The 15,425-nt window shown below is 44.7% G+C and overlaps 1 protein-coding gene across 5 annotated transcripts in view; it reads right to left on the reverse strand.

The window, feature by feature from the left end:
- Positions 1-15,425, reverse strand: part of luzp2 (leucine zipper protein 2) — a 373,042-nt gene that overhangs the window by 163,373 nt on the left and 194,244 nt on the right. For all 5 annotated transcript variants that reach the window (XM_038808327.1, XM_038808328.1, XM_038808326.1 and 2 more), the window contains exons 4-5: positions 11,148-11,229; positions 10,919-10,981 (exon numbers count right to left, since the gene is read on the reverse strand). In XM_038808327.1, coding sequence (XP_038664255.1) covers positions 10,919-10,981; positions 11,148-11,229 — 145 coding nt within the window. The remainder of the gene's footprint in view (positions 1-10,918; positions 10,982-11,147; positions 11,230-15,425) is intronic.

Genomic DNA, 15,425 nt, shown 5'->3' on the forward strand with positions numbered 1-15,425 from the left:
GCCTACCATTCCTGGGATCATCCGTGTGAATCTCCGCTGGAAGTAGTCTGGAAACAGCTTTTAAAATGAAGATAGAGAAACACTTCTTTCAACCTGTGCAGTTCAAAACCAGTCCAAATTCAAAGCGAAAGTAAAAACTCAGAGCCATGACCCAGCTCCACCACACAGTGACATCACTGAAGCCATGGGGGATAAGCTTTCTTAAAGAGACACTCCAATGACACGATCCTAAACTTTATTAATAGTGCATAGAGTACAAGAGCAAGGAGGTTATGGTGAATTTATACAAGATCCTAGTTAGACCTCAGCTGGAATATTGTGCATTGTTCTGGGCGCTACACTATAGGAAGGATGTGAACACATTAGAGAGAGTGCGGAAGAGGTTGACAAGAATGGTTCCAGGGATGAGAAACTTCAGTTATGAGGATAGATTGGAGAGATTGGGACTATTCTCCTTGGAGGGAAGGCAGCTAATGGAGATTTCAAAGAAATGTTCAAAATCATCAGGAGGATACCCATTGCATTGACACTGCTGAGGTCTTTCCTGAGATCGACAGATTTTTGAATGCTAAGCGAAGTAGGGAAGCTAAAAATATCAACTACAATCTTACTGATTGGTGGTTCAGGCTCGAAGGGCCAAATGGCCTGCTCTTGCTCTTATTTCTTATCCTTTCCAATTCTTATGTGAAATAAATATACTGTATTCTACATTCGGCCCATCGAGTCTGCACCGCCTTTTACAGAAAACACCCTAATCAAGCCCACATATCTACCCTAACCTTGTAACCCAGTGACCCCCACTTACCCTTTTTGGACACTGAGGGCAATTTATCATGGCCAATCCACACACATAACCCGCACATCTTTGGACTGTGGTAGAAAACCGGAGCACCAGGAAGAAACCCACGTAGACGCGGGGAGAAAGTGCAGACTCCTCACAGAGAGTGACCCAGCTGGGAATCGAACCTGGGATCCTGAAGCTGTGAAGCAACTATGCTAATCACTATGCTGCCATGCTGCCCCACCATGCAGCAGCACCATGACTATGTTTGGGTCTAGTTAGGGTTTAAAGGTGAGTTTGTGGAAGAGAACGTGAGCTGACTGAACATGTGGAAAGGCTGCAGCACTCTTTCTTGGCAAATGGTACTGCAGTCGGGGCTAGAAAGTGCTCAATACTCCTGAATACATGTGGGGCAAAGTCTGACAAACTAGTGAGAAATTTGGCTACACAACGGACACCGGTGACATTTCATTTGCGGATTTAGTTACACTCGTTCAGAATCACCACAATTCTAAGCCCTCAGTAAGTGTGCAATGTTTCAAATGCCATCGTTAGTTTCAGAAGACAGGACAGTCTGCAGCTAATTATGTTGATAAATCGCACCATCTCTCTTTACAGTGCGAGTTTGGGACAGTTTTGGAAGACATGCTTTCAGACAGACTAGTTTGTGGCATTAACGAGGATAGCATTCAATGGTGTTTGGTGGGAGAAGCCACACTTAATTTTTTAAAAGCTCTAAAGATGCGCTGCATCAGGTAGGAAATAAGATGCAAGATTAAGACAGTGGAGTGTTTTAGGTGTGGAGGTTCACACTGTGCAAATAAATATAAGTCTCTTTTTTAGAAATTTAGTGTACCCAATTATTTTTTTTTCCAATTAAGAGGCAATTTAGCGTGTTCAATCCACTACCTTGCACATCTTTGGGTTGCGGGGGCGAAACCCACACAAACACGGGGAGAATGTGCAAACTCCACACGGACAGTGACCCAGAGCCGGGATCGAACCTGGGACCTCGGCACCGTGAGGCAGCAGTGCTAACCCACTGCGCCACCGTGCTGCCCCAAATAAATGTAAGTTTATGGGGCATTTAGCTAAGAGGTTCCAGGATTCTAAGAGAAACCAGGGAACAGGGATTTTCAAATGAAAGGAAGCCTCAGTCGCCAGTGCATCTCTCGGAAAGCTGAGACCAGGCAGAGGAGCACTATTACATGTTTAATATTAGTGGGGAACATGCAGGCCCCTTTTCTGCTATAGTGGAGGTTAATGAGAATCAAGATGGAGGTGGACACAGGAGCCTCTGTATCATTAATGGGGCTGATTTAGCACAGGGCTAAATTGCTGGCTTTGAAAGCAGACCAAGGTAGGCCAACAGCACGGTTCAATTCCCATGCCTGCCTCCCCGAACAGGCGCCGGAATGTGGCAACTAGGGGTTTTTCACAGTAACTTCATTTGAAGCCTACTTGTGACAATAAGCGATTTTCATTTCATTCCATGAGCAAGTAAGGAGGCCTTAAGAAAGATTAGGGGTTCTAAGCAGGCTCCAGCCCTTACACAGGGAGGGATCAACCATCGGGCATACTCTGGTGAGACTATACCATTTCTTGGAGAGTTACAAGGAGACATTGCACATAACAGCCAAGAAGCAAGAGCATGCTTCTTCTGGTAGTTACAGGGCATGGACCCAGTCTGCTAGGGTGTGACTTGCTCAGGAAAATACAGTTGAATTGGGATGAGATAAAGTGACAGGGCATGTAATTCAGAAATATCCTGAGGTTTTCAAAGACGAACTGGGTACATTACGGTGCACTACAGTTAAATTACTCACAGATGCTCAGGCTCTCTTCGCTTTTTCAAAGTAGGGAAAGTGCCCTACGCCATGAAAGGCAAAATGGAGGAGGATTTGGAGTGGTTGAAAAGGCTAGGAACCATTCAGTTTTCACATCGGGCAGCTGCAATTGTTCCTGTTCTTAAAAGTGATGGTACTGTGCAGAGATGTTCAGAGATGTGGAGATTGCAAACTTACCATCAACCAGGTTTCCAAGTTGGGCGCTTACCCATTGCCGAGGGTAGAAGAGGGCGGCACGGTAGCACAGTGGTTAGCACTGTTGCTTCACAGCGCCAGCGACCCGGGTTTGATTCCCTGTTGGTCACAGTCTGTGCAGAGTCTGCACTTTCATAGAATTTACAGTGCAGAAGAAGGCCATTCGGCCCATCGAGTCTGCACAGGCTCTTGGAAAGAGCACCCTACCCAAGATCAACACCTCCACCCTATCCCCATAACCCAGTGACCCCACCCCAAGGGCAATTTTAGACACTAAGGGCAATTTATCATGGCCAATCTACGTAACCTGCACATCTTTGGACTGTGGGAGGAAACCGGAGCACCCGGAGGAAACCCACGCACACACGGGAAGGATGTGCAGACTCCGCACAGACAGTGACCCAAGCCGGAATCGAATCTGGGACCCTGGTGCCCCGGTTTCCTCCCACAGTCCAAAGATATACACGTTAGGTGGAAAGGCCATGCTAAATTGCTCCGTAGTGTCCAAAGGTTAGTTGAAGTTACTGGGTTATAGGGACAGGGTGGAGCTGTGGGCTTAAGTAGAGTGCTCTTTCAAGGGCCAGTGTAGACTCGATGGGCTGACTGGCCTCCTTCTGCACTGTAAATTCTATGATTCTATGAGATTGGTTTTCAAACATTGAAGGAGGCAAAACTGGACATGGGCCATGCCTATGAACAACACTTGCTAGGGGAAGACTTGAAGCTGTATGTGACCATCAACACAGTTAAAGGATTGTTCAAGTATAATTTTTGTTTTCTGGCGTATGCTCCAGTCCAACGATCTTCCGAAAGGGTGATGGACAACCTGTTACAAGGCATTCCTCATGTTACAGCCTACTGAGATAACATTTAAATTTCAGGTAAGACTGAGGAGGGGCACCTCAGCAACCTGGATCAAGTTTTAAAATGGTTTCCAGAGACGGGACTGCAAAATGGGCAAGTACATTTTTCAGGCACCGAGCTTGGAGTATCCACGCCACAGAATCACTGCACAAGATTTATCAACGTGAAAGGGAAAGTTTAACAATCAAGGAAGCTCAGGAACCCAGGAATGTGGCCGAGCTCAAGTCTTTGAAGGTTTGATAAACTATTATGAAACTTTTGACGAGACATGTCGACAGTGTTGGCTCCACTGTACCTACTTCTACACAAAGAAACAAAAGAGACTCGACTTTTAGCAACATTTGAGATAACTAGAGAAGAATTTCTTAAGGGAATTGAAGTTAAGAGAACAGAGACCAAGGTATTGTTCAGAAGAAATCAGGGAAGAGTAAAAAAAATGTTCTGAGTTGAAGAGACAATTGCAGTAATTAGATTTAAAGTGAGACAGCAGACTTCAGAGGCAAATGAAACATTTAGTGTCATTTTAATGCAGTTCTGGAATAGAGAGTGAAAGCAATTGTGAACCGTTTGTACAGCAGTCAGGACAAAGAAATCCTGAAGGGGTTGATGCAAAATCCTGGACTGGGGTATTAAAAGTGGAGTGGAAGCTTTGTTTAAAAGACTCATTTGTAAAACCTGGACTGGAGTTTGGAATGCAAATCGTTAAAGGAATTATTATGAGAGAGGAATTTCAAGTGCATTTTTGAGATTGAGGTTTGGAAACTCTCATGTGACAATCACTTTAGAGGACAAAAAACCACAGGCACTAAGTTGGGTTCAGAGCAGAATGTGTGCATTTGACCACAGCCAATCATTGTGCTTAAAAACTTAAAAGGGACTTTATGTAAATGACACGATTGAAGCTTAAGATGTACTTTGTAATCCATGTTAATCTTAAAATCTGTCTGTAATTGTTAAGCTAAGGGAGAAATAAAGGAGTATTGTATAATAGTCCAACTTTTCATGTTTAATGTTTTTGTTGTTAAAATTAATTACCAATCATGTGACTGTTCCTCCACGTTTTATACAAAAAAAGGTAACAGTTACGGATTTTTGAGCCAGGGTTCCATTCTGGAATCTTCCCGTCCAGCTATAACGTCAAATAGGAATATAACAGTGCATCACTTTCTAAAACCTTTCTAAAACAGTAACTTCATTTGAAGCCTACTCGTGACAATAAGCAATTTTCATTTCATTTTCATTTCAGTGAAACGGTTATGTCCTCGAGACTAGAATGGTCAGATTTCAATTAGTTGCACAAAAAACTCACTTTTAAAAATAATTTTAATTCTTATTCTCTCCATCTAAAATGATCAGGAAGATAAAAATGAAAGTTTCCCACAAAGCATAATTTCAAAATCTGCCGAGTGCACAAATTTCTCTTTTTGTTTTCTTTCCTTTGAACACTACCATAACTCATCATCTTCGCTCAGAGGGGCATGGATCTGTGGAATTCTTTACCGCAGAAGGCTGCTGAGGCTGGGTCGTTAATTATGTTCAAGGCTGAGATCGACAGATTTTTTAATCAATGAAGTAACCAAGTGTTATGGGGATAAGGCGAGAAAGTGGAGTTGAGGATTATCGTATCTGATCACTCGTGATCTCATTGATGAGCAGAGCAGACTCAATGGGCCGAATGGTCTACTTCTGCTCAACATCTGATGGTCTTAAAATATCATTATGTTATATAAACTTAAAACTGACATAGCGATATACTTCAATGCTTTTTCCCAACACTATTCCCATATCCCTTTACACCACAGGCATTTAGAAATCACTAGTTAAAGATACTCAAAGACTGAGCTTCTGAAACCCTGTGTGGGAGAGAACTTCAACGATTTACAATCTTTTGATGAAAAGAAAAATCCTCCTCATCTCAGGCTTAAGTGATTTCCCCCTCATTTCAAAATTCTACCCCCTGGCCCTAGACTCCCCTACCAGAGGAAACATCTCACTACATTAACCCTATCCACCCCTTTAAATAATCTGTAGGTTTCAATGAGATCTGCTCTCGTTCTTTGAAACGCTAGAGAATGCAGGCTCAGTTTCTCAAATCTCTCTTCATAACCCTAACCCTGTCATCCCAGGAACAAGTCTGGTGAACTTTGGTTGCTCTCCCTCTATGGCAACAATATCTTTCTTGAAGTGAGGGGTCCAAACCTGCATGCAGTGCGCCAGGTACGTCGAACAAAGATTCACTACAATTCAGGCAAGACTTCCTGTCCTTAAATCCTCTTGTGAAAAATGCCAACACACCATTAGCCTTCCCAATTGCTCGCTGCACCTGCACGTTAGCCTTCGGTGACTTATTGACAAGGACACCCAGGTTCTTTTATGCATCTACACTTCCTAACCTCTCACTATTTGAGAAATACCCTGTGCATCTGTTTTTCTTACCACAGTAGATAACCTCACATTTTCCACAATATATTCCATCTGATGTGCTCTTGCCTACTCACTCTTGAAGCCATTCTGCATCTTACTCATAACACAAATTCCAGACTAGCTTTTCGTTATCCGGAAAACTTGGAAATATAACGGCCGGAGACTCCCACCGGCAGTGAATGGCGTGCTGCCTCCTGCCATCGTGAAACGTGTGGCTGGGAGGCCAGAGAATTCTGTCCTATATTTGCTCCCCATTGATATCATTGATATATTGTCAACAGCTCAGGGTTAAGTGCTGATCCATGTACTATTCCACTAGTCAAAGCCTTGAGAATGGAGCATTTATTCCTCCTCTCTGTTCCCAGTCCTTAATCCATGCCAGTATATTATCAATTATGTCTTCACTGAGCCCTTCTACCCCTTCATTTTAGCGTGCTACTTCTTAGTCATCTGCCATTTCAGCAGTTGTTTCTCATTTATCATGCTGAATGCCTGAAATGGAATATACAATGAGTTGAAATTACGTGAAATGTTGGAAAGATCAAAACCATTGTCCCTGTCGCCATCTTCATTCCTTAACCACTAACTCCGGCCATTTCCCTAGCCACTATCTGCAGTTGAACTAGCCTGCCTGAAACCGTGGTGACGCATTTAACCCTGAATTGAGCATGTTACCCATATCTCCCTCGTTACTAGGAGCACGTGTTCCCACCTCCAAAATATCATCCGTCTCTGCCTTTTCCTTAGCTGCAATTGGTCCCATCTTGCCCTTGTTACATTTATAATAATCTTTATTCGTGTCACAAGTAGGCTTACATTAACACTGTAATGAGATCACTGTGAAAATCCCCTAGTCGCCACACTCCGGCGCCTGTTGGGGTACACAGAGGGAAAATTCAGAATGTCCAATTCACTTAACAAGTACGTCTTTCAGGACTTGTGGGAGGAAATCTGAGCACACGGAGGAAACACACGCAGACACGGGGAGAAAGTGCAGACGCCGCACAGACAGTGGCCCAAGCCGAAAATTGAACCTGGGACCCTGGCACTGTGAAGCAACAGTGCTAACTACTGTGCTACCGTGCTGCCCATTTAGACAAAACTATTCCAACACTCTGCTGCCAGTACATCCACTTTGCACCCTCTACAAATTTTAGTCAGATTCTGCTGCTCTAACCCGCACCAAAACCTGTTCACACATCACCCCTTCACTCGCTGACCTACATTGGTTCCTGCCTCGAGATGCTCTCAATGATTTTAAAATTTCCACCATAATTTTCAAATTTTGCCATGCCTTCTCTACCTCTGCAACCCCCTCCGCAACTGCAAACCTCCCAAAGCTCTGTGCTCCTCCAAATCTGACCACACGTGCACTCTTGATTTCATTCACAGCTCGACTGGCGGCCGTGCTTTTAGCTGTAAAGTTCTGGAAGTCGCTGAAACTCCGTAAATCTGTGCACCTGTTTCCTCTCTTAAGACACCACTTAACGCCGACCTTTTGGGTTTATGCTCTAATATCATATCATGTGTATCAAACCTGGTTTGATAATAACTCCAGTGAACCGCCTCGAGGCATTTTACTGTGTTAAAGGTGCTATTTAAATGCAAATCATTACTGTTGGCAAAGGCTGCTAATAGATTTGAAGCTCTCCCGAGGCCTCCAGATGTTTTTATTGTTGATGCAATTTTCCCCTTTCCTCCATTAGCTTCTTCCTGGATCAATTGCACCTGTTGCTGTGATGTTAATAAATTTACACCAGAGATTTGAGTGCTGTTAACACTTGGCTTTTCAAGCGTGATTGATGTCAATTATGGGCCAACAAGGTAATAAAAATGAAATATTTTGCCACTTAACACTATTCACAATCCTGGGCACCAGGAATAATTGAGAGTTTCCAAAATTAGCTGCCTTCAAAAAGTTCCAGGAGAGTTTCAGCTATTTCAGCAATACCAGCTAAACAAACAAAACATTCAACTTTCAATTAGTTCCCTTCCCTGCCAGTGCTTCAGAGAGTGACAGAGCAAAATATCCCTCTCTCTCTCTCTCGACAGGACGGCACCAGCGCATTTCTGTAACATTGTAGTGAAGCTGATTCTGAGCTTTCAGATAGATTCCAGTTGTGGCGAAGTTGGTCGCACTCTCCCCTCTGATTCACAAGGGGCTGGGCTCAAGTCCCTCCAGCGGAACACTAAGACCAGCCTTGTATTATCGGAGTGCCATCTTTCTTACGAGAGGTGAGACCAAGATCCTGACTCCATCTCTGGTGGAAGTGAAAGATCTAATGACACGATTTCAGACAAGAGCAGGGGACTTTAGACCCTCAATGAGTTGGCCAACATCTACCCCTTAATCGACATCGCAAAACAAACCAAATTGCTGGGTCATCAACGCATTGCTGTTTTGGGGAGTTTGCTGCATGCGAATTGGTTGCCGTGTTTCCTACATTTCAAAGCATTCCAGTGGTTACAAAGTCTTTCTTTCTTTCTAACCCCTGCCGAGATCAGCATGCTAATTTTAGGCGGGGGGGGGGGGGGGGGGGGGGGGGGGGGGGGGGAAGCCCCCGGGGGCCCCCCCCCACCCCTTCAGATGGTCACATTAAAGCTCTGGAAGCCTACCTCTGCTTCTGCCCATCCACCTTCTTTCAGCCAAGTGTTCATAGTCCATAGAATTTACAGTGCAGAAGGAGGCCATTCATCCCAACGAGTCTGCAACGGCCCCAGGAAAGAGCACCCTACTTAGTCCACACCTCCACCCCATCCCCGTAACCCGATCTAACCGCTTTGGACCCCGAGGGCAATTTATCATGGCCAATCCAGCTAACCCGCACATCTTTGGACTGTGGGAGGAATCCGGAGCACCCGGAGGAAACCCCACACAGATACAGGGAGAACGTGCGGACTCCGCGCACAGACAGTGACCCAAGACGGGAATCGAACCTGGGACCCTGGAGCTGTGAAGCACCAGTGCTAACCACTGTGCTACTGTGCCGAACGTGACCCTATTCCAATTCTCGATTTGCATTGGTGATAGCAGCTCTTCGCATATGCGATGAATGAAGGTTATAATTTGACATGCTTAAACTTTGATTACTTTAGAGATTTGACTACTTAAACAAGCAATTATGCTGGTAACAGCTACTACAGAAAGCCTAATGCATCTCTTCAGCATCGAGCACATTACGCTCATAACTTCATAATAATTTAGGACAAATTCACCATCCAAGCAATGAACAAACATATAAATGTATTCTCCACAGTGAAGGCCCCTATCACACATATATAGATAGATTAAATATATATCATAGGTTGTAATCTAAAAAAAAAATTCTTATTATTTTTCTGTACAGTCTGTAATGGTTGAAGTTCACAATAATCTAAACTACCCAAGCCCAAACAGCAGACTGATGTTAAATGAACGAGGCATCAAGTGTGAAATCAAACTCCTTCAGAACGGAACATCACAAAACCGTAGAAATCCGGTGCTGAATGAGGCTATTTGGCCCATCGGGTCTGCACTGACCCTCTGAAAGCGCACCCTTCCGAGAACCACACCCCCACCCCATCCCCGTAACCCAGTAACCCCACTTAACGTTTGGACACTAAGGGGTAATTTAGCATGGCCTATCCACCTAACCTGCATAACTTTGGACTGTGGGAGGAAACCGGAGCACCTGGAGGAAACTATGCAGACATGGGGAGAATGAGGTGCTGGTTTAGCACAGTGGGCTAAACAGCTGACTTGTAATGCAGAACAAGCCCAGCAGTGCGGGTTCAATTCCCGTACCGGCCTCCCCGAACAGGCGCCGGCATGTGGCCAAGGTGCTTTTCACAGTAACTGCATTGAAGCCTACTTGTGACAATAAGCGATTATTACTATGATCATTAATGTGCAAACTCCACACAGACAGCCACCCGAGGCGAGAATTAAACCCAGTCCCTGGCACTGTGAGGCAGCAGTGCTAACCACTGTGCCACCCTTTACTTTTCATCTGTCAACAACCAGAATTTGTAAAAATTAAAGTAACATTTATAATGAAAATGTCACATGGATGGAAAAAATGCATAGAACACACAGTGAAGAAGAAGGCAATTCGGCCCATTGAGTCTGCACCGCCCCACTTAAGCTCTCACGTCCACCATATCCCCGTGACCCAATAACCCCATCTAACCCTTTTTTTGGACACTAAGGGCAATTTAGCATGGCCAATGCACTTAACCTGCCCGTCTTTGGACTGTGGGAGGAAACCGGAGCACCCGGAGGAAACCCACGCAGACACGGGGAGAACATGCAGACTCCGCAAAGACAGTGACCCAGTGGGTAATCGAACCTGGGACCCTGGCGCTGTGAAGCCACAGTGCTAACCACTGTGCTACTATGCTGCCCTTAGAATGTAGCTTCTCACAAATTAAATCCCATATGATATAGCTTAACAATACTCATTGGGTTTCAAATCTTGCACAACAGTCCCGGAAGACGTGCTTGTTAGGTGAATTGGACATTCTGAATTCTCTCTGTGTGTACCCAAACAGGCACCAGAGTGTGGCGACTAGGGCTTTTCACAGTAACTTCATTACAGTGTTAATGTAAGCCTACTTGTGACAATAAAGATTTTTTTTTTTTTAAAGTAGGGAAAGTCCGGGCAAGACACAATAAATTGCATCACCATTCAATCGCAGTGAGGCAGCCGAGTTGAGATTCAGCACTTAGTCGTAGTGTTGTAAAGAGTATTGTGTCAAGCTTTCTTCCTTTTCCTCGGGTTTATCCTTGCACCCTCAGGAAGCCAAACACAGGGAAACAAAATCTTACCTCTTGCTGTAAATCTTTTATCAGTTTGGTCTTCCTTTCCACCTCGGCCTTCAAGAAGTTGATCTGTAATGGCAACAGATCTGCAATATTAAGTTACAGCGCACCAGAAACTACAGCGCTGCATAGAACAAACAAAGTTGTTTTATTAGTATGAAGAGCAGTATTTCTTACACTTTTGGCGCCAGAGAGGCGCAAAATGAAGAGAAGCGTTATGTCTGACACAGCTTACCCCAGCCTGCTGTTTCTCTGCTTTCAATGCAGCTTCATTGATCTGCTTTTGAAGGGTTTCCTGCAGGGATTTCATTTCATCTCTGATTAAAAAGAAAGAACTGATGTCTCGAAATACTATCTGAAGAATCTTAGGAGTTACGTTTTTTGCATACTGAACATTTTTCTGTTTTAACCATTTCAGGCGACAGTTCGAAACAAGTTCTTAAAAACGCACGCGTGTCTCACATGTCCTGCAATATACTGGTTTTCTGCCATCCTTTTCTTTGGGGATTCAGGATTCAAAGGAATGCGCACTGCGATGACTGCAGGCAGATTGAGTCAAATAATTTCTGATACGGGGGGTCATTGATAATGGGGTAAAGGAAGGATGGTGCACTGTACTGGAATGTGGAGCTGCAGAAGGCTGAAAAGATACATTGACGATAAGCTGGACAAGGGTTTGAAAATAAGGACAAGGCATAGTGTCCACAATGAAAGCAAAAAATAAAGAAAAGTCACCAAACCTAGAATGCCAGAAAAATGAATGAACCTGACAAGAGAGGAGGGAAATAGGATTTGTTCTGGGTTGCTTGAAAAAAGAGCTGGTGCCGAGGTCGTTGTATATTTCATGTCACAGAACTATGCAAAGACGATACTTGCTTCTACGCGAGCAACAGGTTTTATTCAGTGCTTTTGAATGTCTGCTCCATGCTTGAAGCTCTGGTTTTCCAGCTGTAGTTCCCAGCTATCCAGTAACCTCTCAAGTTGGTTTACTTTTCTCTGAGCCTATACCCAGGCTTAACTAAACAAGCACAGTGAGCATCAATTGTTGACAGACTCACGCAATCAAACAGAGAATAACTGAACAGTGACAAGATGCAAGGTTGGCGGTTTTAATTCTGTGTTGTAAACCTCTAAGGATCTCTGAAGAAGAAAGCAGGCAGAACATACAAATGAATGCAATCTGTTTGTATAGAAAATTTTAGAGGACATTTTCCTGGACTTCTGCCTAATTGTAGTGGAGTACTTGAGTGTATTGAATGTTGAAAACTCGGGCAGATCCTTCAGAGGCCTGATTTTCCCATATTCAATTCCTCCAGGTGATCCTGTGTGTCTAGGCACAAATCCAGGAAAATGTCCTTATCGTTCTTCTGGGAGTTTTGGTGGATGACTTATGTGCAAATTAGCAGCCTTGTATTTAATTGATGTATCAACTTCATGTTCAGTCAATGTATTTATATGTTGCAGGAATAAAACAAATCACTTAGTCCATTTTAATACTGTGAGGCTGGCTCTGTCAGCTGCAACAAGTGTGAACATAGATAGGACAAAAGACAAGTCAAAAGGAGTTACGATATTTGATAACACTTGGCCACAGACAGTATTCCGGCTATCATGAATATTTTAATAACAGCTTGTGTTGCGTTTGGTGAACTGATGCGAACTTGGGCGGATGTCTGCTGGGTCCCAGGCACCATGGGAATGTTGTGGGCGGGATGGAAAATTCAGTGGAAAAGCAAAATGTCCGTTAAACCGGGCAGGAATTTTTGGTTCTGCAGCGAGCGTGTCTGAAAAATCCTGCCTTGGTAGCTTTCCTCATCCATTCAAAATTTTGAAGGGAAGTTTAAACTTTTAAAAAAAAGTGTGCTTCATAAATCTACTGACGCATATATGGCCAATGAAATGCCTTTGTTAACTCCAAAAGCAATCGAACCTGGTCTCCCTGCAGACAGAGTTGATAAATGCAAGAAACGAGAACAAGAGAAGCCTATGCAGTCCCTCAAACTTGCTCCATTTGTTCAGTAGAATAATGCGAATCTTCTGCTTCAATTCCACTTTCCTACATATCGTTACAATGGGGCAGTGGACTGGGTAGGCACCATTATCTCGGATCACATCACATTCACAACGACAACGACAGGTACTCAAAGTTTGATACTTCCGAGTGCTTGGAAACAGGCAGGGGTTCAAAATCATATTTAAGTGACGTGATACCATGCAGAATTCAATATGACTTTTGCACTGCTTTCATTAGGAGTTGCCAGTTCTTGCCAATGTCCCGAGTACGATGCATTCTCAGGAGGCAGGCTGCCAATGAATGCACAGCTATTTAAAGCGATCTAAAGTCCAAGAATGGTGCAGGTAGTTGTCTTTTGCTGCTAAACGTGACTTGATTTGAATCTTTGCCATTCCACGTGTGGCGGAGATTGTGGCAAGGATTTTGGCCTGATCATTTCGGCTCTCTGCCTCACCCTCTGTAAATATGATTTGACGTGGCTCCTTGGAGACAAACCAGGAGGGTGAATGGAAGGACACTGGGCAAATCCCAAAGCACCAGAAGGGGACAGGTCGTAAACTCGCTTAATTTCCCGACCGAGTATCCAGGGCAAACAGACATACCTGCAGTTGTCAGCAGAGCATTGATAACGGAAACTCTAGTCCAAGGGTCTGACATTGCAGGGGTTAACCTGGGACTGGGTACAGTAGCGGCCATAGTATATTGTAAAGGAATGCATGTTCCGAGTCCAGAGGTCAGCCTTGTACTGGACAGAGACATGTGTGGAAGCAAGCATGGAGACAGCTCTTAGCTTAGACCTTGCACCCAATATATTTATATCATTACAAATGGTAAATAAACACTCACTGTTAAACTATACAAGACTCAGAAACTCTTCACGAGACCTACGAAACTACACACAATATCCTGAAACAGAAATTACACTTTCATGGGCGTGTTAGTGTCAGACTAGCCTGTCGCAAGTGACCGGCAGCCAGACTCCAGAACAAATACAAGTCGTCATAAAAGTCACTGCAGCCCTGAACATTTCAGTCTCTGGCACCTTCCAGGCTGCTGGAAGGGACATCAATAACATCTGCCAAACAGCAAACCTGACTTGTTTGCTGGAGCAAACACTTGTGAAATGAAAATGAAAATCGCTTATTGTCACGAGTAGGCTTCAATGAAGTTACTGTGAAAAGCCCCTAGTCGCCACATTCCGGCGCCTGTTCGGGGAGGCTGTTACGGGAACTGTCACTTGCCCTGTGGACAATTGCGAGAAGGAAAGATCCTGAATTCTGCTGCAATAGTAGGATTTCCCAAAGTTCAAAGCATTGCCCCAGCATAAAATGGTGCACCGTCATGAGTTGCAGGGACTTCTACTCCCCTCATCCATCACTGTCCACCAAGTATTCGGCAAGTAAATGCCCGTCTTCCTGGCTGTGGCTATTATATATTCATTTTGCGAACATCTCACATTCCTAAACTGTTGGTCATGAGCAAAGAAGTGCAAAGCTATAGCCCCTTTGAGGCTAGGGAGGTCCACCGCCAGCCTGGCTTACGGCACATGCATGGTATCCACGTATCCATGAGTGACTGTGCTTCTTCCTTTCTGAAACAGCTGAATGCTCATTCCTGGCTTCTGTCTGACAGAGCTCAAACAGCAGCCTGCCTGTTAAAAGTGGGCCAACTGATCCAGATTGGGAGATCTGGATGGGGCAGATAGTGAAGTCCTCCATCATTTTGTTTCCATAGCCGAGCCTGGACATTGTCCAACTGCAGCAGGGGAAGATTGTCAGTGTTGAGTATTAGACAAGTTCACCTTTTCCCCGCACTCTCTAAACACTGCACCCACCAAGCCCCGGGTGTGTGAAGCTTCCCCATTCACCAGACAGTTTCTCGACTAGAACGAGCTGAGCCTGGAGCTTCTCCCCGGCTGGGTTTTTGAGGAACCAGCAAGAATTGGAAGGCGGAACCAGACGAGGGCAGCAAAAGGCCTTCACACCTTCCCATGGAGATCTTGCTGCTCCACTCAACGGACAGCAGTCAGGGCGGCTGACAATCCAATGGCTGGAGACGAGCTTGGAAGCGGCAGCTGGATCATCATCTTATGCAGAAGGAGATGTTGGCGCCCTAATTAAAGGGCCACCAGCAACCTGAGCTCTGATGTGAAATAGTTTATTTTAGCAATCCATCCAGCAACCATTCTCTCAGGAGTCTGGCCTGCTGGATTCCAGTCACCAGTGTTCCCATCACCATCCAGTTATCAGTGTTCCCATCACTATCCAGTCACCAGTGTCCCCATCACCATCCAGTTACCAGTGTTCCCATCACTATCCAGTTACCAGTGTTCCCATCACTATCCAGTCACGTGTCCCCATCACCATCCAGTTACCAGTGTTCCCATCACCATCCAGTTACCAGTGTTCCCATCACTATCCAGTTACCAGTGTTCCCATCACTATCCAGTCACCAGTGTCCCCATCACCATCCAGTTACCAGTGTTCCCATCACCATCCA

This window comes from Scyliorhinus canicula, chromosome 9, assembly GCF_902713615.1.
Source record: "Scyliorhinus canicula chromosome 9, sScyCan1.1, whole genome shotgun sequence".
Taxonomy (NCBI): domain Eukaryota; kingdom Metazoa; phylum Chordata; class Chondrichthyes; order Carcharhiniformes; family Scyliorhinidae; genus Scyliorhinus; species Scyliorhinus canicula.